The sequence below is a fragment of the Crinia signifera genome, chromosome 3, assembly GCF_055691185.1.
Source record: "Crinia signifera chromosome 3, ASM5569118v1, whole genome shotgun sequence".
NCBI lineage: Eukaryota > Metazoa > Chordata > Amphibia > Anura > Myobatrachidae > Crinia > Crinia signifera.
The window spans coordinates 185,861,204-185,879,520 of NC_139219.1; the positions used below are offsets into that span (position 1 = coordinate 185,861,204).

General features: G+C 42.8%; 1 protein-coding gene across 4 annotated transcripts in view; it reads right to left on the minus strand.

Moving 5' to 3' along the window:
* The window catches only part of SNX14 (sorting nexin 14), an 80,585-nt gene that overhangs the window by 17,661 nt on the left and 44,607 nt on the right, over nt 1–18,317 (minus strand). For 2 of the 4 annotated variants that reach the window (XM_083177074.1, XM_083177072.1), the window contains exons 16-24: nt 15,677–15,703; nt 12,610–12,745; nt 11,355–11,562; nt 10,788–10,871; nt 8,627–8,727; nt 7,650–7,761; nt 4,088–4,128; nt 3,883–4,002; nt 3,661–3,784 (exon numbers count right to left, since the gene is read on the minus strand). In XM_083177074.1, the coding sequence (XP_083033200.1) occupies nt 3,661–3,784; nt 3,883–4,002; nt 4,088–4,128; nt 7,650–7,761; nt 8,627–8,727; nt 10,788–10,871; nt 11,355–11,562; nt 12,610–12,745; nt 15,677–15,703 (953 nt within the window). The remainder of the gene's footprint in view (nt 1–3,660; nt 3,785–3,882; nt 4,003–4,087; nt 4,129–7,649; nt 7,762–8,626; nt 8,728–10,787; nt 10,872–11,354; nt 11,563–12,609; nt 12,746–15,676; nt 15,704–18,317) is intronic. The other 2 variants (XM_083177076.1, XM_083177075.1) reach the window with 1 other exon arrangement.

Genomic DNA, 18,317 nt, shown 5'->3' on the forward strand with positions numbered 1-18,317 from the left:
GTAAAGGGAAGAGCCTCCACTGCTTTCTTTATGTCCGCCTCCGCCTGCCAGGACTTGAGCCACAAGGACCGTCTGGCTGTAATTGACAGAGCCGAAATTCTCGCCACCAGCAAAGCCGAATCCCTGGCAGCCTCCCCTATGTACGCCGAGGATTCCCGCATCTGATCAGCCAACTGAGCTAACTACTCAGGAGGCCTCTGCTCCTCCAAGCCCTTGGACAAATCCTCTGCCCATTTCTCCATGGCCCTACTGACCCAGGAGATAACAAAAATAGGACGTAAAGAGACACCCGCCGTTGAAAAGATATGCTTAAGCCCCGCATCCAAACGCCTATCTGGAGCCTCCTTCAGGGCCACCGCTCCCGGAATGGGAAGAGCTGCTTTCTTTGAAAGCTTAGAGACAGAAGCGTCCGCTAACGGCGGGTTCTCCCATTTCGCCCTGGCTTCAGGAGCAAAGGGGTAAGATGACTTAAAGCGCCTGGACAACTGAAACTTTTTTTCCGGTGCTTTCCAAATGTCCAACAGAGGCTTCTCCAACTCTATGGACTCAGGAAAAGTTACCGCAGCCTTAACTGGACGGCCAAAAATAGAAACCGGAGCAGGTGATTCTTGCTCAGCAACATTAAGGGTCACCTTAATAGCCTGAATCAAGGCCTCTAAGCCTTGAGCCTCATCCTGAATACCTTGCTCCTCATCCACAGGAGCAAAAGTATCATCCTGCGCCTGACACTCCCCCTCCTCTAAAGGATTAACCTCTTCATCATCTGAAGAGTCAATCCGCAAAAGCAAAGGGGCACCCCTTTTTTTAAGTGGAGGGGGGACGCTGGGCTGTGGAGGCATAACGGTGGATTGTACAAGCGAATCCACTGACCTAATCAAATCTCTGGCCCATGACGGCTCAGCAGAAGACATAGTAGACAGATGAGAGTGTAAAATCTCCCTGTCCCTACGGGACGCTGCCAGCTCAGAAGCTAAGGTAGCTAACACACTTGTAACCCCTTCAGCATTAAAGAGAGCAGCTGGCTGTTGAACAGCCCCTCCTTTATAGCAATCTTTACACAGTGACACACCTTTCACATGCTGTGTAAATTGCTGGTTACACTGAGTGCAAGTGAACAGCTTCTGAGAAGCCTTAGAGCTAGAAGCTTTTGCTGCCATAATATAAAACAGTACAACACTCCCCACTCAGCACACGCAAGCACACACACAGACAGCAGTGTAAACCCAGCAGTCAAAGGAGAAAATACAATAGGGGGAGAGGAGCTCACCTTCCCCGAATTAGGCCCACCTAAACACTCCAAGGGGGGACTCCTAACAGGAGAACCCCTTCACTCACCCAGCGCAGTGACACAGTCTGTCCAGTCTGGGTGAAGAAAAGCGCCTTGACTGTCCTGTAGCAGGAGAAACCGATGAGGCACAGCAAGCAGAGGAAGGCAGCGTGGGCAGAGAGCAGCGTTTGCCGCGCTGAGGATCTTTAAGTCGGAAGAGACGCCCATGACACGCCTCCTCCTTCCCAGCGCGCGCTGTGGACAGCGGCGCTGAGACACAATCTGCCCCTCAGCTGGACCAGCGCGCGACTCTGGTCCAGCAGTCACCCGGCGCACAGCGCCCTGCGTCCTGACCTCTCCGGCGGGTGACACAGCCGTGGAGCGGTAACACAAGCCGCGAGCGGCTGTGGCGGCTCCCCCACATCTAACATGCAGGCGGCTGAGGTCAGCAGCGTGCGCCGCACGCAGAGCCGCTCTGACCTCCCGGAGAGCTTGTACACACTGCAGGCAGCCAGCCTAACACCCAGGCTGCCTGCACACTTCATATAAAAAATAAAAACGGACAAAACAGAGACCCCTGCGGGAGCCTCTTGCCCAGGGATCCTACTCCTCCGGGCACTAAACTAAGACTGAAGTCTGAGGGGGGGATAGAGGGGGAGGAGCCATGCCACACTTTAAGTTCTTAAAGTGCCAACTCCTCCATAACACCACACTATCCCCAGCGTAGTACTTCAGTGTCCCCAAAGATGAAGGAGAAAATCATTTGAAGGTGAGCGATCAGCGACATTTCCAGAAGCCATTTGCACACTTGCACAGGGCGGGAGTTCATTTTGTCTGGGTGGTGGCTATCTGAATGCAGGTCTCTGCAACCGATCAAGTCTGAATAGCCCCCCCCCCCCCCCCATGTCCCATACCTTTTGCTTAAAACATTCCCAGTTCAGTAGAGAACCAACCCAATTACATAGCAGTAGTTCTAGTAGTCTTGAAATGATGCGCCGCGTTAGTCTTGCACCAAGAAGTAAGCCTGAGATTGAATCTTTGAATCAATTCGCATGCTGACCATCGAAAGATGTGGAAGGTGTATGCATATGCAAGGTTGCTCTGAGCGTGTACGCTGGGAAGAAAATGGGAATCCAGTAATGTCAGCTGCCCGCCCCTCACACCTGCGTCAAGGCCTCATGAGCATGAGAATGCCCATGAAACACTGGGCGCTCCCATATGCTAACTGTATCACACGGCGCCCCACGCCCCTCTCCGCCCCCTGTCCTGGGTGCCTGCACCCTGCGAACAGTCTGCACCCTGCATATGCGCTTGCGCAGTACAAAAACATCGGTCCCCATGTGAATGCAGCCCTTCTGAGAACGGACCAGGATAAGGGCCTTTGTCTCAGTCTTATTTCTTTACTTGTGGGTCAATCAATCCGAGTATTATCGTTTAGTGAGCTATTGTCAAAACAGTTTTCTTTTTGCCATTCTCTCATAAGACTCAAATGTGAGACGTGCCTGTGCCCATGGACAATTTCTCCCATCTGGAAGACTTATACCCCTTTCACACTGAGCTGAAACCCAAGTTATTGCTGAGGTAAGCCAGTGTGCCAGGGTCCTGGTTCGGAAAAGGTTGACTCTGGTCATGAACCCCGGGACATGACTAGGGTTATTCCTGTGATCTACCCAGGTTGACTGCAGTTTGAAAGGCAGATCTGGAAACATATGATTGGATGAAAGATATAAATATATCTCAAGTCCCAGAACCAACCAGTGTTCATAATCCCAGGTTGGAGCCGGGGCTTCAGTGTGAAAGGGTATAACTTAGCAAAAGAAACCTTGGAAACAGAAAATACCATCCAATCAGCTGCTTTTAAGTTACAGTCAGTGCTAGAGAAAGGACAGGTAGGAGCTTATTAGTCGGTACTTTATCTATCTCCAAGATACATCGTCACATCTGGCAGTTAACAACTTTCTGAGCTTCTCAAAAATTACTTAGGTCACATAACATAGAAAATGGCCGGTTTTCCAAAAACTTACTGATGTGTCATTATCTAATGTAGGCATTTTGCCACACCAACAGTGCAGGTTTTAGTGATACCCAGGCTGGCACACAGGTGACTTAATTAGTATCAGAGTTATTTTGATTAAACCATCTGTGCTGAAGTCTGAATAGAACTAAAACCTGCACTGTTGGTGTGCCTTGAGGACAGTGGTTGGGAATGCCTGGTCTAGGGTATGGCCAGCAAGTCTACTGAACAGCATACATACATTAGGAGTAATAACGTATATATAAATGTTCATGTAGCATACTATACATGGTTACACAGAAACCGCTATTAGAAGCAATGCATGTGCAAGAACCACATACTGAGCTGTGCAACAGCCAATGTATTTAGGATTACTCACCTATAAACATAAGATAATCATAAACACCCTCTACTGTCAGCACTTCCATAAAGTAGTTCTGGTTATGCTTTCTCTCTATATACTCAGAACGGTTGGCATTGTTCTTGTACAAATCATTGAAAAGCTGAATAATTAAAAACAAGAAACAAACAGGAATTTAAAAGATCACACATAAATCAACATGACAATAAAGAGATGCAACATTGGAATCCTGGTGCACACCTTTTTGTCATTTTCTGATGTTGGACTGAGAATAGTCAACTCAGGTCTGCTTGGTTTGGGCTTTGGGGATTCACACGAGTTGATGAAATTCATGATGAAGAGCTCCAGATGCTGTCCTTTCTGTAAGGCAAGGATGAAAGATCATAAAGTCAAATTATAAATTAAGTCTCAGAGTTTAAAAAAACAAACCTTAATGTATAATTACCTCTTTAATTAGCTTGCCTGGTACAGACTTGATCATTTTACCTGAAAACAAGAACACATCGACACATTCACAATGTAATAGTCATTTTAACAGCAAAGTCTTGTTACTTACAGGAGTATTAAATATATAGTGTGTGCTGGCACATTACCCATACCTCCCAACTTTCAATGACGAACAAGCGGGACCTTTTGGGACATGGCACAAAGTTTATTCACCGCTGCTGAGCAGGTGGCAGCAGGGACTCACAACTGCCCCCCTACACGGGTCACTGCTGGCCCTGGGAACATCCCCAAAAATATGGTGTAGTATTCCCGCCCGTTCGCAGCTTGCCGGAGCTTATGTAGTTAGCGTAGTCAGTCAGGCGTCATGTTTCCGCCCATTCGCGGCCAGCCGGAGCTTACGTAGTTAGCGTAGTCAGCGTAACCAATCAGCGCTTATTACATTGTGTGGGAACCATTGACCATTTTAACCTGCCTGACATGACAGGTGTGAATGTGTTCCTGAAACACCCCCACTATCCATGCCAGCCCGAAGCGTGGTGAGCCCAGTGAGGAGACGCGTTACGCGTCCTCCCAACCTTTTCATACCACCACTATCCACGTCGGCGTGGAGTCGACTTTATAAAGTGTGGCGAGCGCAGCGAGCCACCGAGCCTGAAGCATGGCGAGCGGACACAGAATACTTGTAAAGTAATCCACATGCGCTCGCCACGCTTCCAGCTTCGTTGCTCGCCACACTTTATAAAATCAACTCCACGCCGACGTGGATAGTGGGGGTATCAAAAAGTCAGGAGGATGCGTATCGCAGGGCTTGCCACGATTCGAGCTGGTGTGGATCGTGGGGGGGGTTTCAAATGGAGGCATTTGCCATTACGTAGCATGAGACGCACTTGCGGCCGCACCCCCCCTTTGTGCAGGAGACGCATGAGCTACCGAACCCCTAATGGTTGCCATACCCTGCCGCAATACTTATTGAGACACTCCTGCATCTCAAACAGATGGAGTCATACCGCTGACTACACTAGGCAGCCATTGGGCTACGCTGACAACGTAGCTTAGCCTACGCTGAAAACGTAGTGTAGCCGGGCACCGTGATAATACACAAGTACCAAATAGAGTGTAGATGTACAATTTGGTTAGGGGAAGCACAGTATGGAGATGACAGTGAACTCAATTTTTTTCAAATAGTCTTTAAGAAACACTTTAGATATATCACTATTGGTTTACCTGCTGCTATTTTAGGCTGACATTCAGAGATACTAGCAGCCATTACTTCCATCATTGCTGCCAAAATTGAAGTTCTCATTTGATTGTGAACCTTGCCATAATAGGCAAATGGATGTGATCTTAGCAGGATAGCCAGTACATGCACTGTCTTTACCCTGTACACACGGAGCGATCTGTGCTTACTTATTAAGTGATCTAGTTAGATTGCTTAGAATATAGCCCCAAATCACCCAATTTGTACAGGCCTATGCAGAATGATCTGTATCTGGGGAGCTCATTGTCACAAGACTTAGCAATAGTGCTCAATGTTAAGCAGCAGCTGCAAGGACAGAGTATTATTAGGATGCATGAAAAGGGGCATAGAGGCAAGGAGAGGCTGTGTCATTTTGGCACTATATAAATTGTTACTATGACTTTGGAACTATAATGGTTCAGAAAAGGGGAACAAAATTGATTAAAGGTCATTGACTTATGAGGGAAGGGGAGCCAGTTTAGGCATATTTACTTACAGAAAAGAGGAGTCTAAGAGGAGATATGATTACTATATACAAATACATTAAGTGTCAATTCATAGAAATTCAGGGGAAGTTTTCACCCCAAGGACTGTACACAGGAGAACACCCCTATGGTTAGAGTAGAGGAAGTTTCAGAACTAGCAAAGGAAAAGTGTCTTTACAGTAAGGGCAGTTAAGATATGGAATACACTGCCAGGGAAGGTTGTGCTGGCAAACTCAATTGAGATGTTAAAGAAACGGTTAGACAAATTTTTCACGGAAAAGAGTATCCACTGTTACAACCGTTAAGTAAATGTATAGCAGTAGACCCAGAGGCAAGTAGGACTACCGTTTTGGGTAATAAGGGATTTTTGGATTGGTGATTGCTTCATCTGGGTCATTTATATAAGATAGGGACCGTAGAAGATTACATACAGGTCTTTTTTCAACCTCATCAACTATGTAATCTAAATATATAATAAAACAAGGGCTGCAAATGCTATTAACTTAATTTCTCTAAAGCCAAAATAAATACCATGTTTGAGAAAAATGCAATGTAAGATCTGGCATAAGGTGGCTGATTTTGGGTCATAATTGCAGGATATTTCAATCCTGTGATTGGAGTTTCCACTTTCAGGATTTCGGAAGTGGTATACGCATGCAGAGTTTTAATTATTTTTGCCGGGCAGTGCTGAGCACTTGGCTCAGATGCGTCCCAAGTGTGAGAGGCACCACGTGAGTTCAGAGGCAGTGCAGCTTCACACCAGCCCGCACCTTCAGCCATCTGGAGAGGACAGCTCACTGCTTAGTCGGCAGCATAGTGGCAACATGATGTGGCTCAGTGCCACAATTGGAGGGATCAGTCCTGACTGGCCCAGAGTGGACACCAAGTCAAAGTCAGGAGTGCTCTGAGGGATGGGGAGGAGCCTGAAGAATGCATACTAGTGGCAGTCTGCGGTCAAGCACCACGCCCACAGTGAGACGCTTCTGTCTGTCCCTGCACCACACTAACAGTCTCTTATTGCCCATGAAAATATATAAACCTTGCCACATACTACAATAACTTATTGAGTGCAAACACTTTATACTAGACTGGTTAAAACACATACAACAAAGGAGTTGCAGTTTTGGATCTGACCACAAGGTGGCAGTACAGGACAAAAAAATAAAGCTAAAACATACAAGTGCTGCAGCCTGTGAGAACAGTAAAGGTATCAGACTAATAAACTTCAAATAATTAATTCAAATAGTCAAGGCTTTGTAACACAAACATGAAAATGGTAGGACATTAACTTTGTAATGATAAGACCTCTTCTAACAGTGATTCACTGCTTAATTAACAGTAGGCAATAACATTTTAGACCACAAGAGTAAACAGGCACAGGTATAAAATTATAGGGGAGATAACCCAGGAGTGGCTCAGTAGAAAAGGGGTCCAGTGACCCGAGAATCCAACTCGGTATCTTGCAGGTTAGTTCCAGGAACAACCTGGGTTGCAGTGTAAACAGGTAAGCCAGGTCGATGCAAGCAGTTAACTACATAGGAAGAGCCAAGCAATGGCACTTGTCACATGTGCATTGACATAACCAACCCAGAAATAAGCCAGAACCAACCACCGGGGTCTAAGCCAGGGAGTACCAAGATTGGACCGGTATACAAAATCCCAGGCACGACCCGGCATTTTAGTTTAAATGTCGTAGGGAGCCTGACCAGACCAGAGGAAGAGCAGAGGAAAAGAGAAGAGTTGGGAGAACAAAGCTACACAAGGAAGGTTAAGCTATAAAGTTTATTGCATTTAGATTTTGTCCCTGAAATACATGCAATACTGCATACAACACCTACCTAGATTCACATCTGGGAGGATCTTGTCATGAAACTGAGTCTCCAGGCTGTTAGGGGATAAGAAATCCGCTAATAATTGGCTGTTACTCAGCTCAGGATGCTGTAACAGTCTCTGCAATGCGAGAACAAAAATAAAGTTACAAAAAGAGGGTGCTTTTTTTTTTGCTTTATTGCAAAATGGACACTCATTTATTTGCAATGCAAACATAATGAAATACTGGAGAGAGTACACCAAGTATGTGCCTTTATTAACAGTGCAGGCTCAAAGTGGCTTAGATCATACATAACTGGAGTAATGAACATTTTACTACTTGCTTAATGGCTGAAACTGATTTTACTTTTATAATGAAATTTAGCTTCCACTGCCTTACTTGAGCTTTGGTATTCCCTTCTCTGGGCAATAGACCCAACAGTGCAGATGAGCCCCAGAGGAAGACTCATAACAGAGATAAGCGGAAGCAAGTGGGGGATCATTTTCAAAGGGTGTGGTACAACCTCCCGATAGTCAGGTATCCCAACTACCGGGCGAGTGCTATGAAGCTACTTGCGGGCTCGCTGAGTTCACCATGCTGTGGGCTCGGTGGCTCTCTCCACTTGCCACAGGTACTATTCTAACTCTATGGGGGTTGTGGACCCCACGAAGGAGAATAGCCTTTGTAAGTTTGAATCCAGATTGTTGGGCTTTTAACAGTCGGATTCCAACATCGGTCTAATGACCATCGGAATCATGACTGTCAGGAGGCCATACATTTCAGAATATCTATTATAAATAGTTAGAATAAGCCTTTAATGCAGATTGTGTTTTTTTTTTCTTCAAACAAGCAGTAAATGTAATATTATGCTTATATACAGGCGATTAACCTGCCATGCCTATAAAAGGATTATATGGACCCCATGGATGTTGTGTTATTTATTATTACTTTAACTATGCTCATATTTCTGCCATATCCCTTTGACCTAACTTTTAATTGTTATACCTGTAAATATTCCTCAAATTCTTCCCTTTTTGAAGTTAAAAATTCATAGTTTTTAGGTCCAATGATCCTTTTTGATGGAAGCTGGGCATCCGGAAAGGTACCTTAGAGTTAAAAGTGATGGTAATAGTTAGAGAAAAAAAAAAAAGCATAGCAATAATAAATGAAGACACAGTAGAAACAAAGGGTTGCGCCCTAGAGTAAGCATTTCTATATAATGAAGACAGCTGCACTCCCTAAATACTCCATAAAATGGTATGTTGTAGGCTGGCTTGCTACCTACAAATTAGGTTTTTTTTTGTACTTTACATAATAGTTTTGAGGGGCAGATTTATTAAGCTTGGAGAAGAGATAAACTGGAGATAAAGCGGAGAAAAGGTAAAAGGAGATAAAGCACCAGCCAATCAACTCGAAACTGTCTTTTTCAAACACAGCTGATTGGCTGGTGCTTTATCTCCTTTTACCTTTTCTCCGCTTTATCTCCAGTTTATCTCTTCTCCAAGCTTAATAAATCGGCCCCTAAAGGCCCCCATACACTAGCCGATTTTGGTCAGATTTCAGCCAGATCAGTCGGATCTGGCCGAAATCGGACCAAAATCGGCTAGTTTTGATGTCCCCTCAGATCCGATGCGCGGTCCCATGCGCATCGGATCTGCGTCGGGTGGTCGGACCTGCTGCACGTCCGACCACCCGACTTGGGACCTAGTGGGGCGGCGCGGCGGTAGAGGGAGCAGGGGGGGCTGGGGACGCTGCGGGGGACACAGGCGGCATAGAGCCGGGCAGGGGGAGACGGCGGGAGCTGTCAGTACGGAAAAAAAAAAAAGCCCATACAATGAATGGGCAGCCTGTGATTGGCTGAGCGCTCTCTCAGCCAGTCAGCAATTGGCTGAGAGAGCGCTCAGCAGCCAATCACAGGCTGCCCATTCATTGTATGGGCTTTTTTTTTTCTTCGGTACAGACAGCTCCCGGCTCCCCCTGCCCGGCTCAGAAGTAAGTAATTGCCGCAGCTGTGTCCCCCGCAGCGTCCGTCCCCCCAGCCGCCTCAATGTCCCCCTGCCCCCTGCTCCCTTCACATTGCAGCTCCCCTGGAGTTGCAAATGATACATCGCATGCGATGTATCATTTGCAAAACTTGGCACATCAAGTGCCAAATCGTGTGTCCCCCTCCCGGGGAGCTGCAGGGGGGAATCAGGTCCGACTTGTCCTTAGGACAAGTCGGACTAATGTATGGGGGCCTTAAGTCTTTTAATAGAAAGCAAATATATAATATGTACGATTTTTTGTTCTTTAGTAATACATATGAATATATTACATTCATGGTATGTAATCTCTTCACCTGTTTTTTTAAATACCAAAATCAAGCTATTCAAAGTGCATAATAATAATGGAATCCTGCAAATTTAAGTTGAACTAGCTGATGTGACCTGTTTCAACCAGACCACCCAGCAGGTCACGTGTCCCAGGTCACCAAGAGGGTGCACAGGGAGAGCTCACCAATTGTCACATTTCAGAGAGCTCAATGGTGATTGGCTCTGGAATTTACCACATAACTCTGAAACCAAGCAACCGATTACACCCCCAATTTAATTCTGCAGGACCAAGAGCTTTTATTTTCAGATAAAATGTGCTCTGCTCAGGCCTCAGGCAATGGCATCATAGAAATTAGTTGTTTAGGTAGCTTCGTGGAGGAAGCAGCCACATGCAGGACCCACTATACAATAAGCAGAGTCCAGCTCAATGTACGCAAAAAAAAAAAAAATTGAACCTGCGCAGTAAAACTCAATTCAGTGAAATAGACCCTTTCATGAATTCAGCAGGGCTTCTTTATAAAAATATCCAGTGAACTAGCTGTGAATTAAACACCAAAAATCAACTGAACTCTTAACTCCCAAAATGTAAAAATTCATGGGTTTAAATAACAAAACAACCAATGGTTTTGCTATGAAAACCATTGCCATTGTACATTCCAGGCCTAAATACAGTACTAGAAGGTTTTACAAACTACTGCTAAGCAAATAAACCTGTAGATTTTAAGATTTCCTTGTCGAAGAGATTTCTTTTTTTTTTGGTAACGGTAAGCTACAGAAGTCATAAAATAAAAATACATGCAAACCAATTTACAACTAAACACAGTATTAACAGAAGTTCTAAGGAAAAATCATACCGTGGAATTCAGTCAGCTTTGACTCCAGAACATAAAATTCTATGTATTTTCTGTAGACAGACCAATGCTCAGCTTCATGTCCAACTAGAAAAATAAAAAAATAATTATAATACAAAAAATGCAGACACATTGTATAGGTCTTTACATCTAAGTTTCCACAATTCAAATCTACTATATACAGGTTGAGCATCCCTTATCCAAAACGCTCGGTACCAGAAGCATTTTGGATAGTTCTGTATTTTGGAATATTTTCATATTTGAATCAGGTATCTTGCATCAAACACATGAGATACAGACAAATATATTTTATTTGTGTATGAAAGGTTTTAAAACATGAAACAAAGTTTGTGTACAATGTCAGACACTGAATTTGAATGCCAAGCAATAATTTTCTTGCACAACAGATTTGTAGAAAAAATAAATAAAAAAAAAGTACATTCTGTTTCGGAATAATTTGGTGTAACAGATATTTGGATAGGGGGATACTTAACCTGTATACACTACAAGTCTGTATATACAACATTCCTAATAGATTAACTTACATGTAGACACTACAAAACGTTTTACCTGCTTTTCGATCATTTCTCTCCACATCTATACAGAAAACGGGAATCCTCTCCTTTCGATCTTTCTTCTCGAGGAAAGCATCTTCAAAGAAATCAACATATGGAATACTGATTTTCCATGCAGAGAGATTGCGAGGGGTGTTGGGTGTAGTTGCAGTGAGAACCTCCACAGGAGAATCATCTTCTAACACCATAATGCCTTCTTCAATCTACAGGAATACATGTAATGAGCATTGGCCAAGACATTAGAAGAAGTATACACCTTCACCCTAACAATTTGCCACTCTTCCAAGCGGATTGCCATTTACTCCATATAAAAACAATGGAATGAAAGAAACCCTATGACATTGTAAACAAATGTCCATGTTCATAAAGTTTTAACACAGTAGTATACTGGTTTGGGCATTTCCCCAATGTATTATTATAAGCAGATGCCCAATGCAGCAAGGCCATGTAGACACCTTGATGAGGCCACCAAAGGGTTTAGAGCAGAACGGTCATCGGTCCTATGTATGGATGATCATTTTGCGTGTGTTTTTGTAATATATAGATAATACAATTTAATGAGTAATATCACAGGAGCTGCAACATTTAGGTATATGAAAATCACTCAAGGGAGTCGCATTTCAAATAAAAATAAATAATGGATATGCCATTTGTTTTCTGCGATGATAATGAGCCAAAGTGAGAGAGCCATCATATGTTATGAAAGATAATAAACACAGTGGGATAGTTGATGTTTTATTCTGACTGTCTGAACAATCCCGACAAAATGAATCACGGCCAACGTCAGTCAGAATTCACACGTGGATTGCTATATTTGGTCAAAAAACAGCCACAGATTCAATAATCCAGCAGGAATTTTCGACCATGCAGATTTGACTTTTTAGAAAATCGAATTTGATAGACTTCTATGTGGTCGAAAAACAGCCCCATTGAATAGATGTACGCCGATATTTCTGACTGTCCGAAATATTGGCACACATTGAATACCCCCCCAAGGTGAGACATTAACTAAGTTCCACTAAAACTATGCCAAAAACACTGCAGTGTTCCAATGTTACTATGTTGTAATAGTTTCACTTCATATTAGTATTATGTGTTAATCAGTTAATATGAATAATTTATAATTAGAAAAGTCCATCATTTTTTGTATGCAGGGCAATTGTGCACACCTAGTACATTTATTAGCTTTCAAATGACTTGACAAATGAACACATTTTAGGACAAAGAGCTAAAAAAAAGCCTTTACTTACGGCATAATCGTCTCCCTCTGGTAACCCATAATTGGGCAACATCGCTCCCTCCATTGTTGTGCTTTTAAACACTCCTTTAAGCCTGCTGCCAATTTTCCCGATACCAGAGGATTCTCCGCCTCTTTTTTGTGTGGTTCTGAATTAAAAGTGTATAAACATAATCATCATATGTCAGTTGCGTAACCCTGGCTAAACCAAATAATTCATAACTTATAAACGTAAAAACCAATAAGGTTTTATCTTTATTAAGATGAGACTGCAGTTACTTAATTGTAAAAATAAGAGAAAGACTGTTCCTTACTCGCTTTTATTTGCAATAGAAGTATGCAATGCATGTATTTTTACTCATTGTAATTTTTATGTAATTGTGGGGTAGATGTATGCAGCAGTGATAAGGGAGAAGTGATAAAGTGCCTGGTACTTTATTACCAGCCAATCAGCTCCTGACTGTCCCTTTTTTAAAACCCAGCCTGTAACTTAACAGTCAGCAGCTGATTGGCCAGTGATAAAGTACCAGACATTTTATCACTTCTCCTCCCTTATCACTGCTTCATACATTTACCCCTGTATTTTTTTTTCCGGATTTGCGTATCTGCAGCTTTAAGTTTTACTGTATATAGGAGACATATTCTCACAGCTATGTTTATTTTTAAACATTATTTCCAGTTTAGGGTATGTAACCATTTAAATCAGCTGCATAAGGATCTATAATTTTTTTTTGTATATTTAGAATTTTTAAAAGTGGTTCCTTCCAGCACCATTGGATGTGCTTTGGTTGTTTTTGTTGATAAGTGGAAGAAAGCAATTTTGGTTACATTTCATTATACATATTACAAGTAACAACAAGACTTGAATAGTATCTTCAGGAGAAAAAAAGCTTTAATTTGTGTGGTTACTAAAACAAATTTGTGATATTGGGAGCTAATTCACAAAGATGTTGCTATGGGAACCAATCAATCAATCTAATATCTAGAAGGTGATAAATAAATAAGAAGTAGATTCTGATTGGTTGCCCTTAGCAACATCCCATGTGAAATAGAACTCCCATCTTAGTAAATATCCCCCATTGATATACTGTATTGTAATGGGAGCAACACCAATGTTTTAACTGCTAAAGAGTAATGAAAGGCTACAGACATAGTATATTGTAAAATAGTTATACATGTGTTCTATAGTGATACACACGACACGGTCTGGAAAATTCACACAGCTACAGAGGTACATGATGAACATAATATATATATTGAGATATTGAGAGATGCAAATCACTCATCTCTCAACGTGTAGTTACATTAAGTGATGTAAAATATGGCAGGGAAAACATTGGATATTGCAAAGCATCTGAAATGGGTTGGCAGTTAGTACTACAAAGGGACAGCAGGCAGGATCCTTGTCTATGGAAACAGCTGAACAGACGTGAACATTCTCAACACTGCAATTCCATTGTTAAAAAAGGGACAGCAGGGTAATCCAAGCAGCCTTGTTATAGATGGGTGAGACAACATGTGAGCATTCTCAGGCACAGCATCAGTGTACAGGTCATGCTATCAGCGTAATAACATAAAAGCCAGGCATACTGCCTTTACAGCTCTGTGAACACAGTAACTTTATTAGAACAGCATTTTTTAACAGAGAGCTTTTTTTTAAACTTAAATTAGGCTACCACTAGAATACTGCTATAATTTATAAAATTGGTTTATATTAATTTAATATTAAATGTAAAGGCAGTATATCGCTATATAAAAAGGAAACATATATTCTGTTTTCACCCCTTTTGTAAAGATTACTTAAAAGCTAAAAAAAAAAAAAAAAAAAAGCAGCCAATAGCACCCAATGTGAATCTTAGGTGTAAGTGTATGTGTAAGAGTGTATGTTCTTTAAATGTGTGTGTGGGCTAGCATTGAGTGCCCCTGTATGGTTCAAACAAAATGTGGTGCTAATGGCTTCTGACTTCTGCATTGGCCAAGTGGGTGTACATTTGTGTACCGATGGTAATAAAACAAGATTGTAAGCGACACTTTGGTACTCTCTGAAAAAAACTCTTAAGAAAACGAGCTTCAAAATGTTTATGTATATAAAATATAGTAAAAAAAAAAACAACAAAAAAATGCATTCCGAATTGCTAAAATGTTTTGTCAAAGTTACTGTTCTGTTTTGTGCTTTTTGCCATTATTGCCCATGAATACGTTGATGGATAAGTTAGTTAATATATAATATAAGATATTCCACCCAAACATGCAATTGTTTTTCCTCATCAATGCCTTAGGTTGCTTTCTGCATGCTGCTAGTGGTCATCTCCAGCCTTTTCAGGACATAAGCATACATAGTCTGGATAAGTAACCAATTGGGGATTCTCAATTTAAAGGCTCAGCAATAAAATATACCCCTTTCACCCCGGGAATATAATTTTCTGTGTGAAGCAGTTCCACCAAGGATTTTCTTGAAATACACGGGCCATTTTTCTGTGTGAAAGGGTCAATAGGGATCTCTGGCCCTGCAAATGACCATGGCAGGACATCCGCAGTTTAAGATCCGGGTTGATCATTTCACACAGTTGGAAACCCTGTGTAATTGAGCAAATTACCGGTGTGAAGGGGGTCTGAGATCAAGCGGACAAATAATCCGGAGCTTCATAAGCCGGGTAATTGCTGGGTTATTTGGCTGCCGCTGTATGAAAGCGGTAATGGTGTTTTACTAGGACCCAAGTTAATGTATGTTGATGTGTGCCTGATAAATCATTTAATTCAGAAGCTATATGTCTGGATTCTGTGGGGTTTAATTACTAAGATTGGAGTTCTACTGAAGATAGAATGTTGCTATGGGCAACCAATCAGAGTCTATTATCTTCAAGAAGGTACTAAATAAAAAAGTAGACTCTGATTGGTTGCCCTGTCTTCAATAGAATTCCCATTTTAGTAAATAAGGTGTCATGAGTACATGTACTAGGTGAGGGTGAAAAATAGAACACAATTTTCCTAAAAGACATAACATTCACTCAAGAAGGCATACAAAAAAATGCACATAAATACAAATTGAAGAAATGTCAACATGCTGTATCATAACTCACCGTAAATCATCCAAACACAGGCTATTTCTGCAACAAGTACATAGAAATACAATTCACAGTTATAAACATTTCGCTCACGTATTTCCTATAACTCAAAATGGACCACTTTATTCTCAGGACATAGCATTCCAAATGCAGAGAACAGTAGATGATACTCACCAATAATTTCTGAGGTTTTAGAGAACACATATTGCATAAGCAAATAGCTTAGTACCATTTAAAAGAGTAGAAGACAGGTATTTAAACATATGCCTTAAAACAAATGAATAGATTTGCTATGGCATATTTGCTTAATTTTGCCCCACTAACTCCAGAGTGGGCACTCTTTGGAATATTGCCTAATGAAATGAGAGTTTCTTGAGCAGGGAAAAGGCTACTATTAGTAGTATCAGCCGCATGTAATAAACATTTTACATTTGTGGACACAATCTACACAACCGTCTCTTGCTAGATTTAATATGGACTGGATGGAAGCCTCCCTCCAAAAGGAGTCCCACGTTAAAAAACATTTTGATACGTGGGAATGTTATATGGAGACTAACAAAATCCCACAAAAGACTATTCGGAAATGCTTTCAAAGAACTTTATGGTATGAGACAAGTTTCCTTATTGAATCCTTCAATTATAGTAACTCCCTAAATGTTTTATATTATACAGTATATATATAAAAAACATATCCCTGAAATTTACATTAAAGGTCTACTCTTCTACTAGAGTGTCTTCAAACAAATTCCCGTTTGTCTAAAAAACTTCCAAAGTAAGGAGGGTATTCAATCCCTGCTGCTATTTCCGACGGGGGAAATAGCGGCAGGTACCTATTCAATGCTGTCTTGTCCGACAGCATTGAAGAGGCAGATCAACAGAACTAGCCCGACTTTGAATGTGGTCGGGCCCGTTTTTTCAATTACGGCTGTGACTTGTCGAGATCGTGGCCGAATCTCAACAATCCACGGCTGTTTACGCTGACACGCCCTCTTTTTGCCGATCGCAAAGCAGGAGAATAAATCCCGCCTGGCGATATGTTGTCGAGCAAAATTAAAATGGGCCAGGGTCACAGCTGTTGGGACAGATCGACAGTCGTGACCCGGGATTGAATACCCCCCCTAGGTCTTAAAAATTAAATTCTCCTTCAATATCACATGGCAGCCCTTACATGGCAAGTACTAAATCAATATAAAAGCAAGGGCAATAGGAATACCATAACAGATTATGCTACATAAACAAACATTTAAGTGGCTGTAAAGGAGAATGGGGCAGATGTATTAAGCCTGGCAAAGAGATAAACTGGAGATAAAGTGGAAGGAGATAATTCACCAGCTACTAAACTCCCAACTGTTATATTTCAAACACAGCTGATTGGCTGGTGCATTATGTCTTTCCACTTTATCTCCAGTTTATCTCTTCTCCAGGCTTAATACATCTGCCCCATTATATCTAACTGATAACAGTTAGTGAATGTATGGGATAGATGTTCCTAGAAAGAACGTTATTCATGCTGCTTTCACATTGCAAACCTACTTTCAGCCCGTTTTTGTAAACGTTTAAAAAAACGTGTCTAAGCCAATTAAACCCCTTTCACGTTGCCTCTTGTAAACGGTAAATTACTGTTTCAATAACGTTTCTGTACCTGTGCCCCAGGTGCCACCTGGCTGCATGTAAAAGTAGCCCCCGCCACCCCCCCAGCATGGAACTCAGAAAGTTGCTGGGCTCCTGGAGGAGACAGCTGGGATGGTCCCCAGGAACGGGGAGGAACGAGGCTGACAGCTGCAGCTACAACCATGGGGTAAGTGAAAGCTCCGGTGGGGCAGGCACCTTCGTGGTGCAGCGATCAGCACCAGCACCCCCCCTCCTGTCCTTTCCCCTGGATCTCACTCAGCGTCAGCTGGATTCAACTCCTAGACAAGCGCCGCCCGACACCTGCCCCCGTCTTCGGCTTCCTACTGTCTGCTCGGTCCCTGCACGTCCCTTAGGCTCCATCTGGATGTAGCCGACAGCCCCTGTGCTCCGTGCACACAGACCCCAGAATTCCTTAGCACAATGGCAGGAGGCTGCTCAGAGTGACAGCTCCGGCAGGGCAGGCACCTTCACGGTGCAGCGATCAGCACCAACACACCAGCACCCCCCCTTCCTGTCTGCTCCTCTGACTGTTACTGAGCGTCCATCAGGCTGCGGGGTTCTCCGGCTGGATGTAGACGACAGCGGCCCCTGCGGTCCATGCACGCAGGAGACGCGTCCACAGGGTTGGGAGCCGACCGATCCTGGACATGTGGGGAGGAGAGCATGGGCCCCGGGGGGGGGGGGGGGACCACACCCTTTGCCTACCCCTGTATCCGTTCCTCATCTCACCTGAAGCCCCAGTGCCACACAGCGGCAGGGTCCCTGCGGAGGATGGGAACCCATCCAGGTCTGACTGGCATTTGCTACTCAATAAAGGGGGTACAGTTCAAAGCATCCTGAAAATTCATGAACCCAATAAAATTCAGTACACTGACATGAGCACACTGTTCACATATTCCATACAAAATGATTTGGTGTTGATCAAATATTTGAACCTTTGTGATCCAGAAATGTGATAAGTACCTGAGGGTTCTTTAGCAAGAAAGAGTTTTAAATACAATTATAAATAAATAAGAACAGCACT